Source organism: Ranitomeya imitator, chromosome 8, assembly GCF_032444005.1.
Source record: "Ranitomeya imitator isolate aRanImi1 chromosome 8, aRanImi1.pri, whole genome shotgun sequence".
In the NCBI taxonomy this organism is placed as follows: domain Eukaryota; kingdom Metazoa; phylum Chordata; class Amphibia; order Anura; family Dendrobatidae; genus Ranitomeya; species Ranitomeya imitator.
The window spans coordinates 90889202-90902078 of NC_091289.1; the positions used below are offsets into that span (position 1 = coordinate 90889202).

Below are 12877 nucleotides of genomic sequence, written 5' to 3' on the forward strand. Positions count from 1 at the left end.
TGACACTGGACTTCAGGCATTTTGGCATTTCCTTCTCCCCAGTCTTCCTCCAGACTCTGGCACCTTGATTTCCGAATGACATGCAAAATTTGCTTTCATCAGAAAAAAGTACTTGGGACCACTTAGCAACAGTCCAGTGCTGCTTCTCTGTAGCCCAGGTCAGGCGCCTCTGCCGCTGTTTATGGTTCAAAAGTGGCTTTTCCTGGGGAATGCGGCACCTGTAGCCTATTTCCTGCACACGCCTGTGCACGGTGGCTCTGGATGTTTCCACACCAGACTCAGTCCACTGCTTCCTCAGGTTCCCCAAGGTCTGGAATCGGTCCTTCTCCACAATCTTCCTCAGGGTCCGGTCTCCTCTTCTCGTTGTACAGCGTTTTCTGCCACATTGTTTCCTTCCAACAGACTTACCATTGAGGTGCCTTGATACAGCACTCTGGGAACAGCCTATTTGTTGAGAAATTTCTTTCTGGGTCTTACCCTCTTGCTTGAGGGTGTCAATGATGGCCTTCTTGACATCTGTCAGGTCGCTAGTCTTACCCATGATGGGGGTTTTGAGTAATGAACCAGGCAGGGAGTTTATAAAAGCCTCAGGTATCTTTTGCATGTGTTTAGAGTTAATTAGTTGATTCAGAAGATTAGGGTAATAGGTCGTTTAGAGAACCTTTTCTTGATATGCTAATTTATTGAGACAGGTTTTTTGGGTTATCAGGAGTTGTATGCCAAAATCATCAGTATTAAAACAATAAAAGACCTGACAAATTTCAGTTGGTGGATAATGAATCTATAATATATGAAAGTTTAATTGTAATCATTACATTATGGTAAATAATGAAATTTAACACTATATGCTAATTTTTTGAGAAGGACCTGTAGTTCATGACCCCAGCATCCACGTTTCTCCTGCTTTGGATAAGCTCTCTCCTGCGTCGTGAACGCTGGGGTCTGACTGCAGCCTGTGGGGATCGCTCCAGGGCAACAGTTGGGCTGCTGCTATTTCCAGGGTCATCCTGGCTAGGTGGTGGTGGTGCTGCTGCTGATGATGCTGCTGATGCGAACTGTGGGGCCTCTTGCTGTTGTTCTGCTGCAGCTGGAGCGGGCTGGCCAGATGAGGAGGATCCTGGAGGGATGGAGCCTGAGGGAGCACCAGATGGACCAGCCACCTCTTCACCTTCACCAACTGGGTCAATGACCAGTTCAGAGTCAGACCCAGTGTCCCTGTCAGTGAGGTTAGACTGAGTTCTGAAAAATTAATTTTTATTTTTTGTAAATTTTATTTGCAATCATTTCTCCAACTTAAAAAATTTAAAAAGTTAGTGATGGTTTTACTTACGGCCTGAGGTCCATGCTGGGGTTCAGAAAGGTGAGCCAGTCAAAATACACATATTTCCGTTTTTTAGGAGGTGCCCCGACTCCACTTCTCTCCCGCTGCCTCTCCCTTTTATATTGGTCACGGATACTCCGCCACCTTGTTGAAACATCACCCACTGAAACAACAAAAATTAAACAAATTGATTAGCCCATTATGCAGAGTGCTCACACAAGGTGTAATTGACTACACAGATTTAAGTGTAGCATACAAATAGGCATTTGTTGATCACATTTAGTATTAAATGTGAAAAAAACACACAATTATGAAGCAAGGCCACAAGGACAGAGTCCGCTACCCTCTATCCCAGAAAGCACAATTACTGGAAAACAGTGTTAGTAAGGGACACCTGTTCAAAACATTACTGAAATCCGTTTATCATGTCCAACACCATGTATATACTGGTGTGCTTTTGATTTCTTTCAGGATTAATTTATAAATTCTTGTTTATAAATTCAAAGTAGTAAGGGCCTGCTGTTTAACAAGAACATTACATTTCAAACATGGGTGTACTTACTTATTTGTCGCTGTGCCGCACGTGGCTGCTGGTCATAATGTGGGAAGAGGGACCCACACACGCTCCTCCATGCTGCCTGTTTTTGGGCCCTGTTAGCATAGTTGGGGTCTCTTTGGTCCCAGATTTCAGGCCTCTCTTGGATCAAAATGATCAGCATGTCTACATTAATTATGCTGGCCATGCTGAATCTCACTCCGTGGAGGCGTGCAGCAGACTTCCGGGTTCACTGTCTGGCTTTTTCAGCTAATTAGCATGTCTCACCTGCCTAATTGAGGCCTTTGGACACTTCAGGACATCTGCCAGTGAGTTGCGTATTTCTCGCAAGTCACACGCATGGTCCGTATGCATTCCGTATTATACGCCCTCCCATAGACTTGCATTGGCGTATTTTTTGCGCAATACGCTGACAAACGCAGCATGCTGCGATTTTGTGCGGCCGTAGAACGCCGTATATTACGGATCCGTAATATACGGCTGATAGGACTAGACCCATTGAGAATCATTGTGCCGTATGTTATGCGAGTTTTACGGACGTAGTTTCTGCGCTCTTACGTACGTATAACTCGCAAGTGTGACGCCGGCCTAAGGGATAGACAAAACAATTGGTATGGTGGAATCATTCCCAAAAGTTTCCTTAATCTAGCATGTGTCGTCTGAATAGTGCGACCCACATATTGTAGACTGCATGTGCGTTAGAATTTGGGCTGTTATATTTGCAACACCACAAAATGTTTGTGCTGCAGCACAATTGTTGGTGGAGCCACCTCTTTCAGATCACAAACCACTGGGGAGAGCTTCACCATCAACTGAAGGTGGACTCTCAGTCCACTTATGTTGTTTATCTCCTGCAATGCACGTGTGGCCTAAAATATGTGGGTCGCACTATTCAGACGATGCATGCTAGAATAAACGAGCATCATCACAATATACGCAGTGGGTTTCAACAACAATGTGTCCAAACATTTTTGCACTTTCCATCAAAAAGATCCAAAATTTGTAAAACTTATAATTATAGATCAAGTAGCTAGCTGTTACTGCTCTGAATCGTTATAGCAGCTTGATAAAGAAATAACGTTTTTGGATCTTTAAATTGCGTTTGTTGAGTCCTTAGGGTCTGAATTTACCCATTGAGAATGTGGCTAAGTAATAGTAGTAAGGCTAAAAGAAATGCCCTGCATGGTAAGGATTAGAAAAGGATAAGAGGAAAGGACTGAATGTGCATTTCCTTGTCAGCTTGCAGATGCTAAGCAGGTTGAGGCTGGGTCAGCACTAGCATGGAAGACTAGCTGGGAATCCCTGGTTATGACAATAATAAAGAAAGAAAAGATAAAAAGGATCAATTCATATTTACTGTGTGTTCTTATACTTTTTAAATAAGAATTGTATATGGTACAGTATAATCTGTAATTAGTATTTTTAAATTGCGTATGACAGTATTTTGTAAAAAACGTTTTGCAGGTGATTAGGTGGTTGAATCACTTTAAAATATATTATCTTTAGGTTAAATATTATATTTTATTTTATAATGATATTGCTATATATTCTACATTTTATATTTTATATCGCTTTATTTTTTTTAGCATTTTTTGGCTATTTGTTTTTTTTTTCATTTTATTGCTACATTTCTGACACCTGACAGCTTGTATAGAAAAAGTTAATCAACATCATTGAATGCTTCCATCCTATTGGTCACTACCCCTATTTAATGTGTCACTTCCTACACTGTCTATAAATCCACCTGAGGAAGGTAGCAGTCCGCTGCCGAAATGCGTAGTAGTTTATTTAAAGGTTTACCTCTAATCTATTGCAGTGTGCTCTATAGCCATAGCGCTCCTTAAATTGACCACATACATATTTTTTCCAAAAAACACATTATAAAATTCACATACCAGGAAAACACAAGATCAATTCCAATATATGATCACTTGTAGGGGGTTCCAATGTTTAGGCACATCAGGGTCTCTCCAAACGCGACATGAGGCTAGCAGACCATTCCATTAAAGTCTGTGTAAAATGTCACTGCTTCCCTGTGTTAAATATCCTTATTTTGTATATTTATTTATTCAGGGCTCTTTACCAGATGCGATACTCTTAAAGAAAATGTCATGATATTTCTTATTAAAAATGTAGTGGTTTATTGGATTGTCCACCAAAAAGCATCATTGCAGCAAAACATAAAATAGATGAAAAAGTTACAAAGAGATTGTCCATTTGTCCATATAAAAGTTTTTTCCCCATCTTTCCTGAGATTCTGAATAGAAAATGGTGTCTGTCTCTGTCATGGAGCATGGTAGAAGTCATCGAGAAGCATGTGGCTAACTCACATACCAGCTGTTCATTCCATCTGAAGTCTGTGTGGAATCTGAAGTCCGCAGAGAGTGAAGAAGAACCCCAAGTGACTGCCCTTCCCTCCTATGAGTCGTGGATATACTGTATATATGTCCCATAGAGCGTGTGTCCTCTCTATATGGGGTTGACAGTTACTATGAGTCAGAAAAAACTCATCAGCGTCAGCGAATGGGAATGTCCTCAGTACAGAATTGAGAATAAGTCAATAATCAATAATTAATATTTAAAATCCTGCCGAGCCTTACCGTGTACCCAAACAGTAGTTTCCCCCCACATATGAGAAATCGGCCTACTAAGGAGAAATTGCCCAACAAATATTTGGGGCCACTTACTCCTGTTCGCCTTGTGGAAATCAAAAATTTGGGGCTAAAATGATATTTTTTGTGGGATAAATGTGACTTTTTATTATCATGGCTATACGTCATAAAGTAATGTGAAGCACCTCTGGTTTCAAGTTGCTCACCAAATATCGTATATACTGGAGTATAAGCCGAGATTTTCAGCCCAAATTTTTGGGCTGAAAGTGCCCCTCTCGGCTTATACTCGAGTCAAGGTGGGTGGCAGGGTCGGCGGGTGAGGGGGTGAGGGCTCTGAGGCATACTTACCTAGTCCTGGCGATCCTGGTGCTCCCCCTGCCGTCCCACGGTCTTCTGTGCTGCAGCGTCTTCCCCTCTTCAGCGGTCACGTGGGACCGCTCATTAAAAAAATGAATAGGCGGCTCCACCTCCCATAGGGGTGGAGCCGCGTATTCATTTCTCTAATCAGCGGTGCCGGTGACCGCTGATAGAGAAAGAGGCTGCGGCACCGAAGACCAGGCAGAGGGAGCGTCAGGATCGCTGGGACCAGGTAAGTATGTAATATTCACCTGTCCGCGTTCCAGCCGCCGGGCATCGCTCCATCTTCCCGGCGTCTCTCCGCTCTGACTGTTCAGGTCAGAGGGCGCGATGACGCACAAAGTGTGCGCGGCGCCCTCTGCCTGATCAGTCAGAGCAGAGACGCCGGGAAGATGGAGGGACCGGACGCTGGGAGCTGCAAGCAAGAGAGGTGAGTATGTGTTTTTTTTTTTTTTATTGCAGCAGCAGCGGCACAGATTTCTGTGGAGCATCTATGGGGCACAATGAACGGTGCAGAGCACTGTATATGGGGCACAGCTATGGGGCACAATGAACGGTGCAGAGCACTGTATTTGGGGCACAGCTATGGGGCACAATGAACGGTGCAGAGCACTGTATATGGGGCACAGCTATGGGACAAAATGAACGGTGCAGAGCACTATATGGGGCACAGCTATGGGGAAATATGAACGGTGCAGAGCACTATATGTCACAGCTATGGGGAAATAATGATCTATTTTTATTTTTGAAATTCACCGGTAAATGCTGCATTTCCACCCTAGGCTTATACTCGAGTCAATAAGTTTTCCCAGTTTTTTGTGGCAAAATTAGGGGGGTCGGCTTATACTCGGGTCGGCTTATACTCGAGTATATACGGTAATTAAATTGCTTGAGAGGCCTAGTTTCCAAAATGGGGTCATTTGTGGGTTTGTTTCACTGTTTATGCTCATCAGGAGTTCTCCAAACGCGACATGGCATCCACTCTCGATTCCAGCCATTTTTGCATTCAGAAAGTAAAACTTCACTCCTTCCCTTCCAAGCCCTGCTGTGCACCCAAACAGTTTTCTCCTACATATGGGTTATCAGCATACTCAGGAGAAATTGCACAACAAATTTTGGGGTCCATTTTCTCCTGTTCACCTTGTGAAAATAAAAAAATTGGGGCTAAAGTAAAATTTTTTAGAAAAAAAACTAAAATGTTCATTTTTTCCTTCCACATTGCATTAATTCCTGTGATGCAGCTAAATGGGTAATAAACTTCCTGAAGGTGGGTTTGAGGACTTTGAGGCGTGTAGTTTTTAGAATGATGCTGCTTTTGGGTGATTTTTAGTCACAAAAGTCATTTCAAATGTGATGTGGTCCCTAAAAAAATGGGTTTGTAAATTTTGCTTGAAAAATGAGAAATTGCTGATCTACTTTTAGCTTCTAATTTCCTAACAAAAAATGTTGCAAAAATGATGCAGTTGTAAAGTAGACATGTAATAAATGTTATTTAGTAGCTATTTTTTGTGATATAACTCTCTGGTTTAAGGGTATAAGAATTAAAAGTTTGAAAATTGCAATAGTTTCAACATTTTAAGCAAATTTCTGTTATTTTCAGAACACAAGTCATATCAAACAAATGTTAGCACTATCATATGTCGTGCAAAACAATCACAGAATCATTGGGATCCGTTGAAGGATTCCAAAGTTATTACCACATAAAATGACACTGGTCAGAATTGTAAAATTTGGCCTGGTCATGAAGATGAAAACTAGCTGAGAGGTGCAGGGGGTAAACTGTTTTATTGGTGCAGGACCTTCTTTAACCCCTTCATGACCGTGGGATTTTTCGTTTTTCTGTGTTTGTTTTTCACTCCCCTCCTTCCCAGAGCCATAACTTTTTTATTTTTCTGTCAATTTGGCCATGTGAGGGCTTATTTTTTGCGGAACGAGTTGTACTTTTGAACGACATCATTGGTTTTACCATGTCATGTACTAGAAAACGAGAAAAAAATGCGGTGAAATTGCAAAAAAAGTGCAATCCCACACTTGTTTTTTGCTTGGCTTTTTTGCTAGGTTCACTAAATGCTAAAACTGACCTGCCATTATGATTCTCGAGGTCATTACGAGTTCATAGACACCTAACATGACTAGGTTATTTTTTACCTAAGTGGTGAAAATTTTTTTCCAAACTTTGCTAAAAAAAAAAAAAAAAATTGCGCCATTTTCCGATACTCGTAGCGTCTCCATTTTTCATGATCTGGGGTCTGTTGAGGGCTTACTTTTTGCGAGCCGAGCTGGCGTTTTTAATTATTGCAATTCGGTGCAGATATGTGCTTTTGATTGCCCGTTATTGCATTTTAATGCAATGTCGCGGCGACCAAAAAAACGTAATTCTGGCGTTTTGATTTTTTTTCTCGTTACGCAGTTTAGCGATCAGGTTAATGCTTTTTTTTATTGATAGATCGGGCGATTCTGAACGTGGCGATACCAAATATGTGTAGATTTGATTTTTTTTAATTGATTTATTTTGATTGGGGCGAAAGGGGGTGATTTAAACTTTCATATTTTTTTTATTTTTTCACATTTTTTTTAACTTTTTTTTTAAACTTTTGCCATGCTTCAATAGCCTCCATGGGAGGCTAGAAGCAGGCACAGCACGATCGCCTCTGCTACATAGCAGCGATCTGCTGTTCGCTGCTATGTAGCTGAAAATCAGGTGTGCTGTGAGCGCTGACCACAGGGTGGCGCTCACAGCCAACGGCGATCAGTAACCATAGAGGTCTCAAGGACCTCTATGGTTACAATGGAGACGCATCGCCGACCCCCGATCATGTGACGGGGGTCGGCGATGACGTCATTTCCGGCCGCCCGGCCGGAAACGGTAGTTAAATGCCGCTGTCTGCGTTTGACAGCAGCATTTAACTAGTTAATAGCGGCGGGTGAATCGCGATTTCACCCGCCGCTATTGCGGGCACATGTCAGCTGTTCAAAACAGCTGACATGTCCCGGCTTTGATGCGGGCTCACCGCGGAGCCCTGCATCAAAGCAGGGGAGCTGACATCGGACGTACTATACCGTCCGATGTCAGTAAGGGGTTAAAGGGAACCTGTCACCCCTAAGATCGAGGGTGAGCTAAGCCCACCGGCAACAGGGGCTTATCTACAGCATTCTGTAATGCTGTAGATAAGCCCCCGATGTATCCTAAAGGATGAGAAAAAGAGGTTAGATTATACTCACCTGGGTGGGCGGTCCGATCCGGTGGGTGTCGCGGTCCGGTCCGGGGCCTCCCATCTTCATAGGATGACGTCCTCTTTTAGTCTTCATGCTGCGGCTCCGGCGCAGGTGTACTTTGTCTGCCCTGTTGAGGGCAGAGCAAAGTACTGCAGTGCACATGCGCCGGGAAAGGTCAGATAGGCCCGGCGCCTGTGCACTGCAGTACTCTTCTCTGCCCTCAACAGGGCAGACAAAGTACGCCTGCGCCGCAGCCGCAGCGTGAAGACCAGAAGAGGACGTCATCTGATGAAGATGGGAGGCACCGGACCGGACCGGACCGCGACACCCAGCGGACCAGACCAGCACCGCCCCTGGGTGAGTATAATCTAACCTCTTTTTATGATCTTTTAGGATACATCGGGGCTTATCTACAGCATTCCATAATGCTGTCGATAAGCACCTGATGCTGGTGGGCTTAGCTCACCCTCGATTTTGGGGGTGACAGGTTCTCTTTAACAAATTAAAAAGAGAACTGAGCATGAGCAGGTTACAGGTTGATCACTATGGACTTATGTCTACTTTCAAGTTTAAAAACTAATAAAAATATCCTTACTCTCTCCTCATGGTTCCCAATTCTTCTATAGTTATGCATTTTGCTTGTGTAGACAGGTGCCTGCAGACAATTTAGGTTACACAGGTAGTCCAGTTCCTCCCGAATGGAACATTAACATGTGATGTTGCAAGAAGGTTTGCTGTGTCTCTAGTTTCAGAAGCACACCTATGGCTCAAGACCATGCAGGAAGTACCAGGATAAGGACTATTGTATGAAGTGAGCCAGCCAGGGTGCCATCTCTCATTGTTTTCTTCAAGGATGAAAGTCGGTTCACAGTAAGCATATGTTACAGACCTGAAAATATCTGGAGACACCATGGTGAACGTCATGCTACTTGCAAAATCATCCAGCATGACCAGTTTAGTGGGTTATTTATGGTCTGGAGAGAAAAATCTTTGAAGGGTAGTACAAACCTCCACATTAAAACCAATGGTACTCTGACTGTTATGGGACGAAATCCTCAGAAAGATTGTCATACCTCACAATGCCTTATGTGGCCAGAGGGTGTAGGTAGGGCGTAGATGGATGTTAAAGGCATTGGTGCCATTGACTGTCCCTCATCTCCTCCACTCTTGAATCTGGCGTCGCCAAGGAGAACCACAGACTGTCTAGGAACTCAGTGATGACCCGATCCATCTAAACATCACAGTCATCTCATTAAGGGTGAAAGCACCAAATTTTTTGAGGAGTGCATGAAGCAATGTTGGAGCCATACACACTGTTGAGTCACCTTAGGAGCTGTCATGATGAAATTCATGCAAATTTGATCTATTCATGATGTCAGTTTCATTTGTATTCTAGCCTTCAATTGCTTTATCATTTTGCTTTCCAATGAATGTTGTTACGTTTGATTTTGTTCTCAACTACTTACACAATTTATAGGTTATATCATAAACTACAAATCTCCACTGTGATCATCTGTTATTTTTTACAGAATGTGAAGCAGATAACGATATATTTACTGAAATCAACCACATGGTAGAAAAGGACTCTAACTATCAATATCAGTCTCATAGAACATCTATGACATCCTCTGAAAACAAGAACTTTTGGCTAACTGATCAAAAATCAGATGCCAAAGTGCTTAAGGAGCAAGTCAAAAAGCTGGAGGGCCAGTTACAGACATCTATGAAACTAATGCAAAATCTACAAAGCCAAAGTTGTCCATCCTCCAAATCTCACAGCCTCACAGAAGATGATGAGGGCTGGCAGTCTGATTCAACTGGACAACATTCATATGCATTTTTAGAGCAATTATCTACAAGAGTATCTAAACTGGAATCTTATTTTTACCCTCTTACAAAGATTGCAGGAAATCAAGGCCAGATGAAACCAGTTTTTATTCCTGGGTAGGTAACAAACTTTCTTCAAATATTTGTACTTTAATGTTGTTGTATGCTATTTAAGTGTTCTATTTCAGCACTATTGTCTTTCTTGTGAGACTGGTGGCTTTGACCATTCTTTTGCAGGTTTAAGCTATTTCACTTCTTTTTGTTGCTTTCCTGTTAGTAAACCTGGCAACTAATTGTCTTCGTGTTTCCTTACTATTGACTCTTTATGTGTTTAAGACTATGTGCACACGTTCAGGATTTCTCGCAGAAAATTCCTAAGAAAAACCTGAAATTTTCTGCAAGAAATCCGCAAGAAATCTGCATGCGTTTTTGCTGCATTTTTGATGCGTTTTTTTCCGGACATTTCCCAATGCATTTTGTAGTGGGAAATCCGCAAAAAACCCGCAAAATTAATGAACATTCTGCGGTTTTTACCGCGATGCGTTTTTTTGTGGAAAAAAACGCATCATGTGCACAAAACATGCGGAATTCATTCTAAATGATGGGATGCTTATTGTATGCTTTTTTTGCGGTTTTATAGCGTTTTTATCGGGAAAAACCGCGGAAAAAAACGCGAAAAAACAACAACGTGTGCACACAGCCTTACTCTTATTGGTTATGACAATTTGACTGCTAATTTTCTGATGTTTGAACAATACTTTAGTTGCTAGAGGATTCCAGATCATTTACATCTCTAGAAACTTGAACAGGTTTGACATATTTGACATGCAATTAAAACTTCTATTGTAAAAAGAAAAAAGAAAAAGAAGTAATCTCCCATCAAAGAAAAAACAAAAATGTAAACATTCATGTTTCTTGCTAAAAGCGTGACCAAAGTGGATTCTTACATACAACTTCTTTACCAAAGGTAGAACATTTTGTATAAATTCTATATTATTTATTTTCTAAAAGCAAACAATCTACTTATAGCCATGGCAAGCTGTAAGGCTGGAGTCACACTTAACGTATAAAAAATTGGTCTGATTTGGATGGCTGAAAATCGCACAAATGTTCCCTGAACAGTGATCTGTATGTAATCCGTTAGCAATGAGAGGATGTGATTTCCTCGCATCTAGTAACAGTGTGACATCCGTATGGCATCCGTATGCAATGCGATTTTCACATGAGCTTTTACATACAGCAGTTCTCTCTATGTAAAAGCTCATGTTAAAGTGGCATTGCATACGGATGCCATACGGATGTCACACTGATGGTCCGTGGGTTCTCCATTTTCTTCTCGCACCCATAGACTTGTATTGGCGAGTCTCGGACGATATACGGTGCAAATCACAGCATGCTGCGATTTCACTCGCATGTAAAAAATGGCAGAGAATAAAACGAATGATGGGAGCTTCCCCATAGATTAACATTGGTCCGAGTGCTATGCAATTGTTTCTCGCATAGCACCCCTTCCTTTTTCCTCTCTAGTGTGACTCAAGCCTAATAGTGCAAGTGCACACTTAGGGTATGTGCACATGATCAGGGTTTGTTCAGGCTTTGACGCAGGTGAATTTCTGCATGAATTCTGCACCTGCGCTCACTTGCATTTTTGTATGCAACAAAAACACATGCGTTTTTGATGCATGCATATCTGTAAAGTATAGATATGGGATAGCTAGGTAGATAAATATATAGACAGACAAAAAGATGTGTGAGATTAACTAGTGCCTTACGTGTTTGTATTAATAAATATACAAGTTAAAAAAATGACATGGGGGTCCCCCCTTTTTTAAAGAACCAGCCTGGGTAAATCAGAGAGCTGTGGGCTTATCAGTCTGGGAAGGTCAATGGTTATTTGGTCCTTCCCAGCCTAGAAATACAAGCCTCTGAATTGGTGCATCCATTAGATGCTCCCATTCGGGCACTTTGCCTGGCTCTTCCTGATTGCCCTGCTGCAGTGACAATTATGGTATTAGTTTATGGGGTTGATGTCAGCTTTGAAATGTTAGCTAGCATTAAGCCCAGGGGTTAATAATGGTGAGGTGTCAATCAGACACCCCCATTACTAACTTAGTAATAATAATAAAAAAAACAACCAGGAAAAAAGTTTATTTTTAAAAACATGCCCGCAATACCTCGTTCACCAATTAAAAAGGAAAAAAAACACGAAGATTCAACATAATCTACGGAATCAGAAGTAGTCCAAAAATTGGAACCTGAAAGACATAAAAAGAGAGTTAAATAAATTAAAAAAAGAAACACTCCCTCATTCACCAATTTATTATTAACCCCTTCCCGACCTTTGACGCATACGCTGCGTCATGAAAGTCGGTGCCATTCCGACCCATGACGCAGCGTATGCGTCATGGCGGAATCGTGTTCCTGCAGGCCGGGTGAAAGGGTTAACTGTAATTTCACCCGGCGTGCAGGGACAGGAGGAGTTGTACTTTAGCCCAGGGGGGGTGGCTTCACCCACCCGTGGCTACGATCGCTCTGATTGGCTGTTGAAAGTGAAACTGCCAATCAGAGCGATTTGTAATATTTCACCTAAAAAACTGGTGAAATATTACAATCCAGCCATGGCCGATGCTGCAATATCATCGGCCATGGCTGGAAACACTAATGTGCCCCCACCCCACCGATCGCCCCCCCAGCCCTCCGATCTGTGGTCCGCTCCCCTCCGTCCTGTGCTCCGCTCCCCCGTCCTCCTGTCCGCTCCCCCCGTGCTCCAATCCCACCCCCCGTGCTCCAATCCCACCCCCCTGCACTCCGATCCACCCCCCGCACTGCGATCCACCCCCCCGCACACCGATCCACCCCCCCGCACACCGATCCACCCGCCCGCACACCGATCCACCCACCCATGCTCCGATCCCTCCCCTCGTGCTCCGACATCCCCCCCCGTGCCCTGATCTCCCCCCCTTATACTTACCGAGCCTCCCGGGGTCC

At 42.9% G+C, this 12877-nt stretch overlaps 1 protein-coding gene across 7 annotated transcripts in view; it reads left to right on the plus strand.

Moving 5' to 3' along the window:
• The window catches only part of PDE4DIP (phosphodiesterase 4D interacting protein), a 1776665-nt gene that overhangs the window by 1219486 nt on the left and 544302 nt on the right, over positions 1 to 12877 (plus strand). For all 7 annotated transcript variants that reach the window (XM_069737152.1, XM_069737153.1, XM_069737154.1 and 4 more), the window contains one exon: positions 9592 to 10006. In XM_069737152.1, the coding sequence (XP_069593253.1) occupies positions 9592 to 10006 (415 nt within the window). The remainder of the gene's footprint in view (positions 1 to 9591; positions 10007 to 12877) is intronic.